Source organism: Camelus dromedarius, chromosome 14 (assembly GCF_036321535.1).
Source record: "Camelus dromedarius isolate mCamDro1 chromosome 14, mCamDro1.pat, whole genome shotgun sequence".
In the NCBI taxonomy this organism is placed as follows: domain Eukaryota; kingdom Metazoa; phylum Chordata; class Mammalia; order Artiodactyla; family Camelidae; genus Camelus; species Camelus dromedarius.
The window spans coordinates 19,061,856-19,081,828 of NC_087449.1; the positions used below are offsets into that span (position 1 = coordinate 19,061,856).

The 19,973-nt window shown below is 31.9% G+C and overlaps 1 protein-coding gene across 7 annotated transcripts in view; it reads right to left on the minus strand.

Annotated features, from left to right (window-relative positions):
- Positions 1–19,973, minus strand: part of LRRC7 (leucine rich repeat containing 7) — a 430,080-nt gene that overhangs the window by 205,669 nt on the left and 204,438 nt on the right. For all 7 annotated transcript variants that reach the window (XM_064493462.1, XM_064493461.1, XM_064493460.1 and 4 more), the window contains exons 6-7: positions 12,680–12,769; positions 8,355–8,411 (exon numbers count right to left, since the gene is read on the minus strand). In XM_064493462.1, coding sequence (XP_064349532.1) covers positions 8,355–8,411; positions 12,680–12,769 — 147 coding nt within the window. The remainder of the gene's footprint in view (positions 1–8,354; positions 8,412–12,679; positions 12,770–19,973) is intronic.

Below are 19,973 nucleotides of genomic sequence, written 5' to 3' on the forward strand. Positions count from 1 at the left end.
GTTTTTTTTCCCTGCTAACGTTTAGGTTTTTATCCCCGCTAACGTTTAGTTTTTTTCCCCTGCACTTTCTAAAAGGCCCTGCTGCAAATCAATTCATCATAACTTCTTAGTGTCCACTGTTGTGGAGACTGCACCACTCCAAAATTTGTAATTAAGGAAGAAAAAGCGTACCACTCAGCAATTGCTTCCTTGACAGTTGGACTATGAAGTTGGAGCTTCAAATAACAGGGTCAAGATGGCAAAAAAAAAAAAAAACCAAAAACCAAAACAAGAAAAATACCTCTCACAAAACGAAGCTTATTAGATTTCTGAGTCAAACTATAATTAGATCAAAGTTCCTGTGAAAACTGCCTAGAAAAAACTCACCGATTCTCTAAGATACCACTCAGAATGAAGAATCCATAGCTAGTTTCATAGCAAAAGTGATGGGAAAATTAAAGGATGCTTTGGCGTTTTCAGAGGGAAAAAGGAAAGGTTTCAAGAAAGATGCTTGGAGATACAAAGGTATATCGTATATTGCTGTAGCAGAGAGACCCTGTGGGATGGTGAATGTTGAGAGGTGATGACGCTGGAAATGCTGACTCCAAACTATGAAAGATCTTGACATGTGCATCTTCTGCTGTGAGCAGTCATTGTAAGCTTTTACATTGACATGTGCCATGCTGTATTTTAGTAAGAAGGCTCTGACAACAATAAGGAGATGGAATCCAAAGGGGAAGATAAAAAGAATGAGGACTTACTGGAGGCTAAGGCAAGTAATATTAAGGACCTCAAGTAGGGCAATGACAGAAGGCAGAGAAGAGTGCTTAGATGTGACACAAGTCGAGAGACAGTGGATTTGTGGGTAGTGGGAGAGGAAAGTAGGATTGAGATTTCTGATTATTATAATTAGATGGATGGTACTGTCATTAGGCAGTGTATAATAAGATGCCTGGGATTTCTGTTTTAATTTGTTTGGCTTGTTTTTGCTATGGAGTGGTGAGTGAAGAGAAATTAAGATGATTTCAGTCTTGATATATGGTGAATCGTTCATTAAGATCTAGTTATTGGAATATGGAATTGGAAATCAGGTAATGTTTGCAATTCACTACCACAGAGGTAATATCTGAGACTGCAGGAGTAGGATCTGTTAACTAGGTCCTTTGTGTCCTTAGGTACTTTTCCAGCCCAAGACTCTGAGGCCAAAACCAACACTAGTACCAAGTTCAGAATATATCTTTAATAAAGATACTACATTTATCCATAAAGGGGAGAGCATTCAGCCACATTAAATTGTTTTGCAAACCTATAAATGGTGAATATGTTCCTCCTGGGGCTTGTTAGAGTTTTTATTTTTTAAGCATGTCTTTTAGCATCTGAGTTCATTTTACCCGAAGAAACAACTAATATTAAAAAAAGGTCTTAAAAATTGGTAACTAGATATTTAAAGCTTTTATATACTTTACCGAGGGTGAGAAACAATCATTCATGAGTTCTCATTACAGTACCACTTAAAAAATAAAGGCATATTATTATCACACATTAATAATAATAATAGATTATTAAAGAAAATACTAAAAAGACCCATAATTTCTCTTCTAATAAAGATATTCTTATGAGATAAAATGAAAAACATATACTTCATGCCAATCTTTTCTTACACACTCAAGTTGTCAAAGAATTAGAGTACACTACTTTTGTTTAAATAGTTTCCTGGTCCTAAATGATCACAAGACTCATTTTCATCAACTATTACCCAAAATATATTCTACAGTTTAAAGGAGCTAATGACCACCCTGAATTCTTTTAAAACATGACACTGAAGTTGAATACAAATCCAAGGTGGTCTGACTGCAAAGCATATCTCCATTCAAGTACATTCCAGCTCTTCCCAGGTGAAACAGAACTAAGTACAGGCTAATTGTTCCACAAGAGACTAAGCCTCGAGGTCTTATGAAACTGAAGCCACAGCACTTCCAACCTTGCTATTATATCAGGCCGTTTCTATCTTTTTGTAAATTTAATCATCAGGGATCAGAGTGGCTATTGATTGAAGTACTCTGATAAGAGTGATTTGATCCCAGGGTTCTATGAGGCTTTTGTGCCTTCTCCCTAGCTCCTTACTGGACTTGACAACCTTAGCTAGTCATAATATTCTCAATCTTAGTTTTATGTCGAAAGTATAAAGCTAAAAAAAAAAATACAATTAGTTCACAAGATAGAGAGATCACACTCTTTGGTGAGTTGCTGGAAAGCATATGTTTGATATTTTAGAGGGGACCCTAATAATTACATTGTTATAATGCATTGTAATTTTTAGAATGCTTTTAAATATACAATGTCATAATTATCACTTATTTCAAATGAATTTAAAATAGAAGACCAGGTGAGAAGAAGTAAAACGAAAAAAATCATAGTTGTAAGTGTAATTTTCTGAAACCAGAGGGCACTAATGTGGTTACCCTTGATTAGCTAGCTTGTCACATTGTCACTTTTGATAAAGGTAACCCATAATGGGGTGGTTCGATGTGTTTAGCAAAACACCATGCCTTGTAAATTGATAAACACTGGTAAAAGCATGAGGTCATATGATTATAAAAACATGTGGTATCCAATTATGTATTATAGTCACAAAAACAGAGTTAATAGAAACATCAAAAAGCTACTCTGTAAGCTATGCCTGACAATGGAATTTTTTGTTACAATAGCACTAAGGAACCTACTGATGTATTTCATTGTAGTAACTAGTACAGTAATGTCCAATGAGATAAATTCATTAATAGGACACTAAAATGAGAATAGAAAATGTCTTAGTCACACCTGTCCAGTTCAGAACACATATTATTTTACAGACTTTTCTCCATTATGCTGACAAGGCTAAGTGGTAGTAAAACAGATAACAAAGGAAGAGAGGTTTTAAAAAAGAAAACGTGGCAAGTACATTACATTTTTGTAAGTCTGCCTAGAAAGTAATCTTATTTAAAAAGAATAAATGAACTTATATAAAAATTAAAAACATGTTGTTTGCAAATGAATAGAAATTGGAGTGAAAATCATGAACATAAAATATTGCCATTCAGGTTGGCAAAAAAATCCACTATATATGTCAATCACATATGTAAAAGCTTCATCATGAAATTCTCATTTTTATAAACAGTTAAGCATTTTAGTACATAAATGCACACTCTACCCTTGCCCTCTATACCAACAAGTATTTTAGAAATGATGCTGATCATTTTCTCCTTGTTGATAGTAATTGCTTAAAAAGAATTTATGTTGAAAATAGCTTCTTAAAATAAGCTTTTATGTTGAAACAATAAAAAAAATTATTAAAACTTTCAAAGTACCATACAAATGGCTTTTCCAAATCGCTTGGTAGTAAATTGCAAACCTAGTACCCCATCATTCCCTAATACGTTAGTGTGTATTTCCTACAAACAAGAATATTCTCCTATCAAACCAAAATGCAAACATCCAAATTAGGAAATTAACATTGATATATCGCTACTATCTAACCCTTAGACCCCCACGCAGGTTTTAAAAGTTTTGTCCAGTGTCCCAGTAATTTTTCTTTTTTATAGCAAAAGAACCAATTCAGAGTCACTGCTTTTAGATATAATCTCTCTTCAGTCTTCTTCAATCTGAACTATTTCCCCAGTCTTTTCTTAACTTTCAGGACCTAATGTCTCCCATTAACAGTGCTTTAATGTAGCTCTGGTTTTAATTTATTTTCTAATTCAAGGGGAGTTTTTTCTTACCATATTTTTAGATATGGCATAATGCTTCTGTGCCTTCTGTGAATATATGTGTGTTGTGTGTGTGTGTCTAGGCAATTGCAGAGTGGGGATACTGTAGAATTTCTGAACTTTTGTTTCCAGTGGGAAACACTTAATGAAAGCAATGATGCCTAAAGACTAAAATAATGTAAGTAATAGATACACCATTTACTAGTTCTCAGGCATACATAGTCTAGTGGTTTCAAAGTACCATTTGAGCTTGCACTTGGGAAAATTATCCTTTCCATCCATTATTCCTTAATGATATTTTCCATGGAGAGTTCAAAACTTGTCACAGATGATAATGAAATATAATCCTATTAATAACCCCAAAGAAAATTTGCTCAATAAGATATTCTCTTTTGAGTGAATATACTAGAAATATTATATAATTAAAATAATCCACTTGACAAATCTGGTCCTTTAAAATTAAGAGGGTTCCCTTTTTGGTGCTTTGTCAAAAGTATATTAGGTATTTTGATATGGCTTATTTTACATGAAAGGCCAAATAATCTGCTTCTAGGTGAAAATAAAGCTGTGAAAACTCACGGTGGTCCTCGAATATTGGAAATAGAGACAATCAAGATTTTACAATTAATGCTTTTCTAGATTCCATAGCTTTTTTCACCTCCCCAGAGGGGTCTGTGATCTACAAGAGGAACCTCAAGTCTTAACATTTCTCCCCTCTGAATCCCTTCTTCCAACAACTCTTTGAGATCCGTATGCACCAAGTTCATCCATTTTTCCCCTTTTGGATTGGTTCACCAGAGTTTACTTATTTACTGATATTGCCCCAGAAATTCTACTGGAACATGTTTGAAATATTCCTTTCTTAGTCAGTGTATTATGACAGCAGGTCGAGGCTACATGCCTTGTGTACCCAGGTGGCAGGGCAAATATAAACATTCATATTAGCTTAATCTGTGCTTCCTTTTCTTCTTATGACTTCATGTTTTCATAATTATCACAGACACATTTCATAAAGTCATATTTTGGTTCAAGTTGAAACAAAGTCATAATCATAATAAAATATCAATGGAATTATCAATGGTCATATTTTAACTTTAAGATTTTAGAATCTTACAAAAGTGGAAAATTTTTATTTAGAGATAAAACTCAGCATTATTACTAACGAGTCACATGCCGCTACATTCCTTCCACAGATGTGGTTCCTATAGTTCATTAAAAATTGTTTTTATCCCTTTACTTTTCTCTTGACATATGTTTCTTGACTAAATGTATCACTTTTTAATGACAAAATCAAAGAAATAAGTTATATTACTTTTGTATTTTCTTTAGGGGTTATAATATTAATTGCCTTAATTTGAAATTATTTTCTTCCCTTGTCATGCCTTAGCTATTATACATAACTTGAAACCACTTAGAGAAATCTTTGTGTGTGTGTGGTGGGGGGGGTTCAAGGCTCAGCTATCAGCCACTGAGAATTCCTTGGCATTTATTCTTTTTTACCTTCATGATGCTCTCCAAAGACTCATTTTATTATACTATTTGGTATCCCATATAATTTTTCTGTGGGAAAAAATAATCAAGTGACACAAACTGTCCAGGTCACACGACAGATACTTTTGTCTGACGAATCAATGTATCAGCATTCTTGTTTATTTATTGAGTGCTCCATATGTGCTGGGCACTGTTTTAGGCACTGGAGATTCAGCAGTGACAAAACAGAAAAAACCCTTTTGTAACAGAATGTAACGTTCTCCTGAGGAGATCACCTCCAAGCAGACAAAGAGTCAGTATAACTCAGAGAACCATAAGTGAGAAAATCAAATGGAACAGTGAAATGGTACAGAGGTTAAGAGGGAACAACCTTATAGGATGTGATCAGGGAAAGCCTCCAAGGAGAAAACACTTGAAGATAGGAAACCTAAGGAAGATCTAGCCTGCAGAGATTTGTGGTAAGAGAACTCTAGACAGAGAGTTAGCTAGTGCAAAAGCTCCAAAATGGGAGCAAACTCACTTTTGGACTACCTCTCAAAAATATAATTAAGAGGATAATTCTGCTATGAGGAAAAATTTTGTCACCAAATTTAAAGTTTTTTTTTTCCTTTTAGGTTATCTAAGTTTTCTCAGATGTTCAATATCCTCAGTTGTTACACATAAAGACTGACAGTGCCAATGATTTTTAATCAAATGTGTACCTGAGGAATTTAATTTTCTCACTCATTGATATATTTAGAAGAATGATCATAAAGGAACAGTGGGAGAAAAAATTTTAATTCTATTTAATAACTGAAAAAAATTTTTCTAGAATCTGTACATATCAAAGGGTCTCTATCAGTTTACTTAAAAAGACAGATTTTAATGCATGTTATATCATAATTCTTACACATTTTTACATTTTTCAGTTTGCCAGGCATATAGACTTTAAGACAGAAGATGAAAAGAAGAGAAAATCACTGAGGAAAAACTGAAAACTTGGCATCTTGTTTGTGTCCATGAGGATATCATGAGATGTTTTTCCTTAGAGAAATTATTAAAAAAACTCCTAAAACTATCCTTCTTTTTTTCTTGTCATTGGAAGTGCAAAAAAAGAATAGCAGAAAGCTCTCACATCTCTCTCACTCACAGGTCTAGATTAGTGACCAGAAGGTACTGTGTATAACACATAATGAAAACAGTTTATTTTTACTCCAGACAAAACTTTCTGCAATTCTTATTTCATAGACATCAAAACTAAGATAAAGTTCTCCTTATTTTATGCATGTCATTGGTTCTTTTGATTTTTGTCTATAAGGCAAAAAGCAAGCACATTAGATTAAAAATTACTTAGAAGATGTTTTTTAAATGTAAGAACTGTAACAGTTATACAAATCATATAAGTGTAACAGACTACCAAAGAGACCCAGGGTCATTGCTACACATCTTTATAATGTTTTCTATGCCAAACAAAGTTAAATGCATATTATTCTACATATTTTATAGATACGAGGCCACAGTTTCAAAGTCTACAGAATACCCATGCACTGGTTACGAACATTTGTTACTGAACTGCTCACAGCTATCTCATACAAAGTCCATATTCTCAATCTATGTTCAGCATTTAATTTATATTTAAAATTTACATTTTAAAAATATATATTTAAAAACCTGACAATTTGTGTCAGATTTATTTTTATTCCATAGCAAAACTGTTATTTGAGCACATAGGGGAAATGATTCTTCTCCACTATCAAGGTTTTCCTCTGATCCAAATGCATATAATTGAGATGAAGGGGACAACTGCTCTTCCACCGTGGTTTAGTTTACACTTAGTCTTGTTTCTACTCTACTTAAAATGTAGACGGTTAAAACATTGGGGATGGAAATGCATTTGCAGTAAATTAATGTTGAACAAGTAGCATTCTCACTCATATTCCCATCTCTGAGCCCCCAACCTGGAAGATATGCCTTCTGTTAGACCTACGCACGATGCTTTGGCTTAGAGACAAGCCACTCAAAAGTGCAGGGTGTCCAGATATGGAGACATTTCATCCTTTTCATGTTCTCACCTTGTCCTCCACTTATGAAGGAATGAATAGATGTTTTATCTCTAATTATATATTTAAATGAAATCCATATCATTATTGAAAGTTTTTATTGCAATGACAGAATGTTCATACATATGTATGTATGAAAATTTACTTGAGGACATTTTGGTGATATGTTGGTTTTTTTTTTTTAAAAAAAAAGCAATGAAATTCAGCACAGTTTGCTTAGAGAAAGAATTTATAAAGATGAAAATAAAATTAAGCTTTGGTTCAGCAGATGAAAGGTCTCTAAATCCTACTGATATGTTTGAAAAATTAATCAGTGTACTCAATATTTTTCTGCAATACTACAGGAAGGTTGTAATAGCAACATAGTAATATCAATATTTTAACTTAAATATTTACAAGTCATGATTTATTTGAGTAAAAAACTCCCCACTGAAAATAATTTTGCACTTTCAAAAATGAATCTGTACAGCACAACATTCTATTATTAGGCATAAGTAAGGAAAGGAAGGGTGAAACAAAGAATTTTATTAAGCTAAACACTGTATATAATTTTGAAGATTAGTTTTAACATAAAAGTATTCTGTGTTTTTATATAAACCAGATTTTAAATAGACTATTAAAAAGATACAGTTTGAAAGACAGTATAAATACAAATTTTCTGCCGAACTACTTTAAGATCTCTAGAAAAATTTTAATCATTTTTAGGAAATAGTATTGATTTAAAAACTGAAAACTATCAAAATACATAAATTAACTTAAAGAGTTAAACATCTTAGTAGCTTGAACCTTTTGAAACTTGATTGTTTTTGAGTTATAAAAATGTCAATTTCATAAGTTTCAATGCAGTAATTTCTCAGCGTGTATGTTCATCTATGAGAAGAATTTTAAATGGACTCTTTCCACCTTTACTTGTAATCACATGATTTTATTAGGCTAGATACCTTCTTACTTAATATGAATCTCTTTTCAGACTCTAGAAAAAGCTGTAGAAAAACTAACTCAATCGAAATTATAAAGCATAGCCAAAATAAAAATAGTCATTGTTTTCCTACTAGTGAAAAATCACAATTTGAAATTTAGAAAATACTCAGTTACTTACTTTGGTAGAGTTTTCAAGTGATTTTCTCTTAACTCCAATATCCGCAATTTGGCAAGTCTATAGAAATGAATTAAGAATTGCTTTCTCAATATTTCTCTATAAAACAGTATTCTTATGGTAAAGTAAACTGTCACTCTGGTATCCAAACAATTATATCCAAACATTACATACAATGGTTACAGATTTTTTAAGAATTATGCAAACTGATTATGAGTAGGGTTGCATCAACATTAGACAAAGACAAATATCACTTTTCTAAAAATAAATTTCTTTTAAAGATGTCATTGAGTCCGGGACATCTAAATTACCTATAGTTTATAAAAATGTATCCTTATTGTTTAATTGTACGCATTAAATAGATTATTGAATATTTACTAAATACTAGGTGCTGTGTCCACTGAAACGTGGTAATACTTCCCCTCAAGAGACAATAAATGGATTTGTAAAGCATATAATATAGCATAGTTGTTAAAAGCTTGAGCCTTGTGGTCAGGTAGATCTGGGTGAAATCCAGACTCTTTCATATTCTATCTCAATGACACTGGGCAAATTAATTAACCCCTCCTAACTTCAGTTTCCTCATCTATAATGAATATGTGATAATAGTACAAATTTTATAGGGTTTAGAATTTTAAATGATGTCAGACATGTAAAGCATAATGTCTGGCACACTGTAAGTTTTAGTACGTTAGTTATTACTATAACAGAAAAGAACAAATCTGACTGTATATTAGATCTATTCTTTTGGCTTTAACCCTGTGCCTTGTTTTCTAGGCTTAGTCTTGCTAGCTCTGCACCTTTTGTAGAAGAATGCTGCCTATAGCCTGAAATATACAGGATAGCCTATTCTCAAGGATCTGACCCTTAGGAATATTAACACTTTTGCACTCATATAAATATAACAAGTTGCAGAATAGAAAATAACGTTTGTTTTGTTGGAGGTTTTTCAGAGGCACCATGACCTGACCCACATGGACTGCTGAAAGAACGCAGGATTCCAAGAACAAAGAATTCTTATACCGGGAAGTTTGCGAAAACAAACCCCACCCCCTCCTCTTTTTAGTATAAAAGAAGCCTGTATTCTAGCTTGGGAAAGATGATTCCCCAGTTCATTAGTCTGCCATCATCTCGGTTTGCTGGCTTTCTGAATAAAGTCACTATTCCTTTTCCTAACACCTCGTCTCCCAATTCATTGCCTGTCGTGCAGTGAGCAGAATGAGTTTGGACTCAGTAACATTACTATTATCTTTAACTGAAAAATGGGAAGAGTGCTATGATATACCATATTTCATCAGCTCTGAAATTAACATCTGAGTATTTCAAGTGGACGCACATTTAAAAATCTAAAGTACCGTGTCCCCTATGACAGCACTGGGTTTGGGGAAATCTCTGAAAGGGGTGAGAGGTCTTCATGGGTTCTGCTGTCTGCCTACAGTTCGTGACTGGGGATGCATTTCACTCTGAACTACATGTTAATGTTTGCAGTCTGGGACACACTATTATTACTAATGTCTATACTGAGTTTTAAAATGTACTCTCTTGAGGCTACTTTAGAACAAATATTAACTGAGTTAACCCAAATTCTTAGTGTTTTGGGAATATCTCACTATGTGAACTATTTCACCTGCAAGGTCCTGCATTTACTGTGCTTTTAGGAAGCTTACTTCCCCTCTCCTTTTTGTTTTGACTTCTATCAAGTTTCCAATTTAATTTTAATCTTATAAATCTAATTTTTTATTTGAAGTAAAGTGATTTAATTATTCAGAGCATGAGTATATCACTAGTAAAATAAGTTTCTTAAAAATTCATGTATCTCAAATCTTCTCAATATTTATACCACTGTGATAATATTTTATGACTTATTTTGGCCTTTAGGGGCACTAAATCTCAGGTTTTGGAAAGTATCTTAAAAATTCTTTTGTTAAATTATCTAGCTGAAGGTTAAAAAGCTTTTTAGATTACAGTAAAAAATACAGCATTTTTTGGCAGAAAATTTACATAAAATTGAATTCTAATTCCAAGTTGATTGAATTTTGATACTATTTTATTGGTTTGCCCAAATTTCTTGTCCAGATTACAGGACTAGTAAAAGAGAATTGACAAAAAAAGTGTGTCTTAGGGTGATAATATTTTCTGACTTGATAAATCAAAAGCATCTTTGTAGTGTTGTGGTCAGAACCAGAAGGAAAATCTGGTTTATATTAACAAATGATAAAGCATCAATTCATTTAGGAACTAGGCAAATGCTCTGTTGAATATCTTTGAATTTTCAAAACTGTCCAAATGTATGGTATTCATAGGTACTGTGATAACATGATTGGCAACAGTAAGGGAATTTGGGAAAAATTTTGAGGTGATTTCTGTTTGCAAATGCAGGCTGCTACCTGTTAAGACTTCATTATTTCACTGAGTTCTTCTTAATATCATGTATTAGTTTCTGCCAACAGATGGGTGTTGAGTTATACTCAGTCTATTATTTGAATGATTTCAAAGATGGTCGCTTAGAAAAATGCAGTTGACAATAAACTTAAAATATTTTAACTTTTAAGATGTATTTTTTATATTTAAAATAACCACGATATGGTAACAAATTAAGTTTCCACTGACAAATGAATGGGTAAAGAAACTGTGTGTATATATGTATTTATACACAATGGAATACTATTCAGCCATAAAAAGAAGAAAATTCTGCCATTTGTGACAACATAGATGGATCTTGAGTGCATTATGCTAAGTGAAATAAGTTGGGCAGAGAAGGATAAATATTGTGTGATCTCACTTATATGTGAAATCTAAAAAGAAAAAAAAACTCATAGAAAAAGAGATCCATTTTGTGGTTACCAGAGGTGGGGGTGTGGGGGTGGGAGAACTTGATGGAAGTGGTCAAAAGATACAATCTTATATTTATAAAATAAATTAGTACTGAGGATGTAATGCACAACAGGATGACTAGAATTAAGATTGCTGTATGCTGTACAGTATGTTTGAAAGTTGCTAAGAGGGTAAATACTAAAAATTCTCATCACAGGGAAAAACATTTTTTTTGGTAATTATATGAAATAATGGATGTTAACTAAACTGTGCTAATCATTTTGAGATAAATATAAGTTAATATGCTGTATACCTTAAACTCATACAACACTGTACGTCAAAAATATCTCAATAAAACTGAAAGAAAAAAATTTCACTCTAGAACACCTAGAAAATACTGAAAATACAAAGATGAAAATAAAAATCAACCAGAATTTAACTTCCAAGGAAATAGTCTTTTATTTCATGCATATTCATACTCATATGGGAAACATAGTTTATATATAGCTATGATGTGCTTTAAACATAGCTTATCATAAGAATTTAAAAAAATATTTTTCTAGGCAAGATTATAGATTGTTTTTTGGTATTGTCATATGGATGTACCATAATATAGTCAACCAATCTCCTAGTAGATGTGTGCTTCCATATTTTTTATATTGTATATAATAATAAATATCCCTGCTCATATCTTAGTGTGATATATGATGATATGGTACATTTCTAGAAAGAAATTACAAAGGCAGTTGTTGCAAATATTTTCAAATCTTTTAAAGCACATGCTCTGCATGGAGGATATAACATTCTGCAATTTCATCAGCAGTGTGAGGTTATCTCTTTCCTCATACTCTGTAAACAGTTTTAGTTTTGGTAATATGCTAGAGCACAGGGCCCTTTACTGTCATATTAATTTTTATTGCTTTTATTATTTACCATGATAAACATTTTTTGTGTTTCAGTTTGCACATTTATTATGAACTACTCGTACATGTCATTTACCCATTTTTTTCTAATGAGACCTTTGTCTTTATACTCATTTGTAAGAATTCATTATATGTCAGGATATAATTTCCTTTCTTTATATGTTAGAAATATTTTCTTATTTATTATTAATTTTAAAAATATTTATAAATATTATTTTAAAAGCACTTGTGTATTCAAATCTATCTATCCATTTATTATATTTTCTTTTGTTTCTTTGATATAAAGGTATTTTTCAACTCAAGCCAAAAATATTCATGTGCAATTTTCTCCAGATCATTTCTGATTTTATTCTCTATATTTAACTCTAATTCATCTGGAATTTGATTATTAATGACATGTACAGAGCTAATTTTACTTTTTTTTTTTTTTGCAAAATGTTTCATTAATTGACAGTCTCATTTATTGGGTAATTATGAGGATATCTTTAATTACAATGGTCACTTTTGAAGTCTCACCTACTGGTGCTAGTAAAGTATTTACCTAAAGTGAAATAAAATTGTATTGTTTAAATTTCTTATTCTTATTCTTACCTTCCAAAATTGGCTGGAAGAAATTCAAGAAAGGCGTCATTCAGGTAGAGCTGGGTCAGGTTTAGAAGCTGCGTGAAGCCATCGGGGAGTCTAGAAAGGAGTTAAAGGTTTAGTTACTGCATCAATGTTGCCATAGAAACAGAACAAAAATATGTATCTCTAAGGAGAAAAAATAGAAGTGTAATACATTTTTCAACTCTCCTTTGGTAGCACAGTAATGGAAGAATTTATTGAGCATGTTGTTACAGCTTGAAAGTTTTGCCTGTTATTAAAATAAATGGCACTCATCCACCTCCATGCTGCTTTCCTATGTTGAGATCAGCGACATCATTTCTTACTGTTGCCCTAAACTTATGTGCACCTGTGAGATACTTTAATGGAAATTTCAAGTTGTATGCCATGTTTTGTAATTTTAAATTTAAAGTTCTTTCTCAATAGAATATTCATAAAAATAGCCAGATAATGTTATCTACTCTTTCACTTAGTCATTAAAATTTGCACAGCTTGTTACAATGATGACTAAAGCTGCCCAATATGAAAAGGAAGGAGTATTTTGTCCCCTTAACTGATAATTTCTTTAATGTAGGCTCAACATATATGTACTTTATAATGCAATTTTGTCCAATTCATGTGTACTAAAAATGAGCAAGTACATAGAAACAATAATTAACAAAATCCTAAAGACTTAAAGAGGCATTAAAAGAGTTGAGAAAATACTCTTTTGGAAAATCTTACCAATTAGATAAAATAATTATTTGAAATGTTTAAATCATTTTAATCAACAAGATTTAACTTAAGGACTTTTCTTATCAAGATACTGAATTTTTTTAATAATTAAAATTGTATTTAAACATTTTTAATGCCTTTATCTATGCTCTAGACAAGACTATGTTCTTTTACAGAATACTTCTAAATAGTGTTCAAATTTGTAGTCTCCTCAGATTACACCCATCTCCTTATCACATTTACTGACAAAATTATTTAAAGAGCTGCCTCTACTCACTACTTTTTTACTACTTCTCAAGCCATTGCTTTCTGGCATCTACCCCAACTCTGTTACTGAAGCTGCACTCGCCAAAGCCTCTGCTGACCTGTTCAGTCCCAATTTTCCATTAACTTCATTTCATTTTGTAACCCACACTGCCTAGCAAGAGTTGTCATCACTGACTGTTCTCTCCTCCTTGGCTTCTGATATATCACTTTCCTGCTCTTCCTCCTACTCCTGGAACATTATATCTGAGTTTTACACCATGATTTCTCTTTCTCTACCCAATTTTTTGTTATGAAATATTTTATGTATATAAGTGTATTTATGTATCCATAATATAATTCAATAAATAAAACCAGTACTTTTAAAATCCTCTGGGTGTCCCTTTCTGACTACATCTTTCTTATTTACTCCACAGATTCCTGAATGTTTACTCTTTTGCTTTTTAAGGAGTCTTATCACACTTATTTTAAACCCCTAAAAAAAAGTCACATGGTTTTGCATGGTTTTGAACATTCTGTAAGTCAAATAACACTATTTTTCTGAGACTTTTATTTTATTTTATTTTATTTTTTTATTGATTTATAATCATTTTACAATATTGTGTCAAATTCTAGTGTACAGCACAACCCTTCAGTCACACATGAACATATATACATTCATTGTCACATTTTTTTCTCTGTGAGCTACCATAAGATCTTGTGTATATTTCCCTGTGCTACACAGTATAATCTTGTTTATCTATTCTATAATTTTGAAATCCCATCTCTCCCTTCCCACCCTCTGCCCCCTTGGCAACCACAAGTTTGTATTCTATGTCTATGAGTCTATTTCTGTTTTGTATTTATGCTTTGTTTTTGTTGTTTTTGTTTTTTGGTTTTTTTAGATTCCACATATGAGCAATCTCATATGGTATTTTTCTTTCTATTTTTCTGAGGCTTTTAATAATTCACATTAAATTTGTGAAATTCTTTCATTTTAATGTAGATGACTGATCACCATAGCATAGTACTCCACTGTATGAATATACCACCATTTATTTATCATTCTCCAGCTAATGAACATCACAGTTGTTTCTATATTTTTGCTTATTTTTCTATTTCAATCATTGCTTCTGCAAATATTTTTGAACATGCATCTTGGTGTACAAGAATTATTTAAATTACATTGCTGGTTACAACACATTAACGTCCCTCAGGAATAGCTCTCCACTAATGACTAGCAGGAGTATAAATACCTCAGCTTCCTCACCCACTGTGCTTGACAACTCTGTGATACATATTTCAATTGTTTCCCAGATTTCCCCAGAAAGATTTAGGTCTAGTGTTTAATACTAGTAAATAGTTTAACAACATATCCTAAACAGGTATTTTCTGAGATCATTTTCTAAATAGATTGCTTGAATTCTTTTCTAAACTTTCCTTCTAGGTAATCCAAACTGAACACAATTAATATTTTTATATCAATTTATATGAATTCTTTATACACCCTTAGGATACTGATCTTATATTGATTATTTTTGCTGCCAATATCTTGTTGCTCTCCATATTTTGGAGTTGGATTCTTTATATATGCCTTCATAGATAGAGGATGTTTCCATGAATTTGTTCCCAAAGGGAGGTAGGATTCAGAGAAGCAGAAAAGAGAGAGAAAGGCAGCAGGGGAGGAGTGAGGGTTTCTATAATGTAGAGGTAAGAATTCACCTGAGGTGGGTGACAAAGAGAAGATGAGTTCTAGAGAGATTCTTTATGTATGAGAGTATTAGAAGTTAAGATTTGAGAGTATCAGTAAAGGACAGGATTTAAAGGATATTAAATGTTTGATTCAAAGGTTGGAACTTTATCCTATTAGATTAAAAAAAATCTATTGGAGATTTTTGCTTTTCTCTATGTTTCCCTTTGTTATAATACATTAGGGTTCACATCCTGATAGAATAATAGTTTTCATGATAATGGCACAGATGTTCAATAGATTTCAATTCAATTTACCTATTATCTTACTTTAATATCCTTTTGGTTCCTGCAGTCATTCTAAAAAAGAAATCATTTATGATTTTTTAAAAAAGAAGATTAATAGGTATAAAATGAGAAGAATGTTAAAACTTTTGATCTAATAATTTACTTTAACATTGTAACTATTAATAAATAAAAATCTTTTCAAAATACTAATTTTCTAATTATAGGGATGTTTCGACTACTCAGCTTACCTTAGTCTATTACTCAATATATGTATGCACTAAATGGTTTTACATTGTACTACTTCTTTGATCAAAAATATATTTCTTTGAGCTGCTTCCCTGGCAAAGTTTATGCTGCAGGAAAATCTGGCTGTTACAGAACACTTCTCTAAGGATTTAAGAATTGACTATGTTGGGTAGATTCCAATAGTGAAATTGGACTGCCAAAAATAAATTAAATGAAAAAAAAAACAGAATATAAAGCAAGATAGTTGTTTCAGCCTGGTTATAAACAAAGATGTGCTGTCATTTCATATTGAATCTTTCTTTTTTAAAAATGTAGAATTAAAAGGTATATTCATACAGCATGTCTCGTTTAACAGCATGAGTATTTTTATTTCAATTTACTTCAGTAAGAATTTGTTGAATAGTTACTCTGCACTTAAATTCAAAATTAATGTCTTCTTATTCACTTTCTCTAAAGATTATATTCATAGATTTAGCAAAATACTTCTAACAATTATGTTTTGTTTAAGTGTTGGGAATTTTCTATTCCTGGGATAAGTTATACATTTTTTGAGGAGAAGGAATTTTTTAATCTCCTCAATGATCTAGTATTCTTCTTTGAAAACATTATTTGAAAAATAGTCAGTAGGTCCCACTTGTCAACATCACCATTTCCAAAGGAATGTACAAGGACCTGTGAGTAAGAAGATATTCCTTAGCAAGCTAGATAAACTTGATGAAGATGAGAATCATGGGTTATCTTTATCCTCCTCCAACATACTCAGTGAAATCCAACATTTTACACTAAGGGAACTCTAATGAAATGTTTTCACTTTCCTAAAGTAACTGGTGGTTTTCCACATGTGACTGATTAATTTAAAAAAATTCAAAGTATAGATGTTTTTTATATATAGGTAAATAATTCTTGAAGGAAGCATTTTCATTTTATTAATGGTTGAAATTAAAAGTAGCATATTCAAACTACAATACAGAAAGGTTACTAGAATCAGACATGCAAAATGTTTAACAGTTGAGCATGTGGGCACTGATGTTGGAAGACCTAAGTTTGAAACACAGTTCTTTCAGTTATCTATCTCTGTGACCTCTACAAATTACTTAATCTTTGAAGACTCAGTTTCTTTCTCTGTAAAGTGATGATACTAATATCCACTTCCAGAGTTGTTCCAATGAGTAAATGATAACCTGCCCCATATTAAGTACTCACTAAACAGGAGCAATTGTATTATTTTCCTTGGTATTGTTTTAATTCTGATTTTTCACTATTAACTACAATACTAATTTAAATATTTTTATGAATGCTATTGTTGGAATGGGCAAATTAAAATTGGCTGCAGACATCCTTGTTTCAGCATTTTTCTTTTCTAACTGCATTTACTTTAGAAATTTAATGAAACATGTTATAGACATTTGACTTCCAATAGAACAGTTAAATGAAATTAAAATACAGGCTCTGTAAGTTGTTATTAAGAAGCCAATATAAAATCTTCTACTCTAATTGGAAAGATATTTTACATCTAAATATTTTAAATTTTAAGCTTAAAATTATAAAATTAACATAACATTATCAGAGAACATTTGGAAAATGAGGAAAGAAAAATATTGTTCATAATTCCACCTCCTTAACCCAACCATTATTATCATTTCATGTATTTATTTTTGATCTAATTTCCAATTAACTGTTTTAACTTTACTGCAAACTTGTATCATATCATGATTTCTCCCTTTACTTTGTAATTATCTTTCAACTTTGCTATATAACAAGACTGACTACATGATCTATCATTTAAACTAGGACACTTTTGAGAGTTAAAGGGAGCTATTATTAATCACACCACATCAAGAGGTATAAACTGGGATGACTTGAGCAAACAGAGATATGGTCACTCTATATATAATCTTCATATTCATCCGGTAGGTGTACCATCATTTAATAGCAATTTCCTTGTTGCTGAGCATTAAGAATGTTTCAAAGTTTTCAAAACATATCTCTTAATTTAAACCAAAACCAAAATGCTTCTTCAGAATTTGTGAAAGATAATAAAAGGAGCCCAGGAATTCAAATACTATTGTTATTCATTCCCATATGTAAAAAGGTATGTAGATAATACTTACTTACTTCACAATTGCTGTGAAGATGAAAATGAAATAATGTCCTAAAAACCTGAGATATGCTAGATTCTCAATAAATGTTGGTCCTTTTTGTCGCATTGAGAAGTTGTTATTTTCAATTTTATTGTAATAATTTTCACCAGTGATTTGGTTAAGGCATTCAGACTATGCTATCAAGTTCACATCAAAAACTAAAGCTAATCAATAATACTTAAAACTATAACTTTCATATCCCAGGGCTTTCATGACTGAACTACCTTGCGGATTTCTTGGATCAAAGAAAATAAACAGAAAAGCAATGAAGAAAAATAAATGAAACCTAAGTCTGTTTTTTGGAATAGAGTAATAAAATTGATAAATCTCTAGTATAACTGATCAAGCAAAAAAAGAAAGAAGACACAAATTATTGACACCACGAATGAAACAGAGAGCATGACTAGGGAACTTATAGATATTTTAGGGCTAATAAAAGAACATTATGAAAAAATGAGATGCCAATAAATTTGAAAATTTATATGTAATGCACAAATTCCTAAAAAACACAAACTACCAGAAAATCACTCAAGAAAAAATAAGTAATTTGAATAGCCCTATAATTATTATAAAAATTAAATTTGTAATTAAAACTCTCTGTAAAGAAAAGTCCAGGAGCAGATGGTTCCACTGGCAAATTCTTCCAACATTTAGGAAAGAAGAAATTCCAATTGTATACAATCTCTTACAGAAAATAGAAGAGAACATTTCCCAACTAACTATTTTTATATAGCCAGTTTTACCTAGAAACCAAAACCAGACAAAGAAGTTACAGGAAAAAAAAAATCTTTGACTAGTATGTCTCATGAATATAGATGGGAAAATCCCTTACAAAATATTAGCAAATCAGAGCCATTAATTTATTTAAAAAAGTAATAATTCATGACCAGGTAGGGTTTATCCATATTATTACATCAAAAGATTCTCTTTTAAAGCTTTGACAAAATTCTGCATTCATTGATAATAAAACATCTCAGCAAAACAGATATCAAAGATTTCTAGGTGGCCCCCATGAACTTCATTTCCAAAAGTTCATGCTATTGTAAATCTTTTCCTCTTGAGTAGTGGTAGGGTGGTGATTTACTTCTAATCAATGGAATGTGGTAAATAGGATAGGATATCATTCTCCTAACTGTATTATGTTATATGACTCCATCTTGCTACGATATTCACTCTACTCAGCTGCTGGCCTTGAAGTAACAAGATGCTATGTTGTGAACTGTCTGTGGAAAAGGTCACCTGGCTGGGAACTGCACCAGCCTTTAGGATCCAAGAGTGGCCTCCAGCTGACAGCCAGCAAAAAGCTGGGGCTCACAGCTTTATAACAGCAAGGAAACAAATTCTGCTATTAACCTGAGTGAGCTGGAAAATGGATTCTCCTCCAGATGAGAATACAGCTTGACTGATGCTTTGCTGGTAGCCTGATGGATCTCTTAAACAGGGAACCCAGCAAAAGCATGCCTGACCCACAGAAACTTACAAATAATAAATCTGTGTTGTTTGAAGTCACTAAGTGTGTGGTAATTTCTTATACAGCATTAGATAACTAACACAGATTTTGTTATCTGGAACTGGGATTCTGCTGTAATACATCCCTAAAAACGTGGTGTGGTTTTCAAACCAGAAGTGGTCAGAGATGGCCTAACTATTGAAGAGCATCATAGAGAAAGCCTAGATTTTCTTAAAAAGTTTGGAAGTAGAAATCTAAATGTTGAAAGCCCTGCTGGTAAGAGCTCAAAAGGAAGTGAGAAATGGGTGTTGAAAATTTCTTCAGCCTGATAATGGGCATGTATAAAAAATCAACTAATTAAGTAATAATCATATATAATGCTGAAAGTCTGAATGCTTTCTCTATAATATTGGGAACAAGGCAATGATGTCTGTTTTCACCTCTTCTATTCACCATTGTACAGGAGGTCCTAGCCAGGACAATAAGGCTAAATAAATATATAATTAATTAA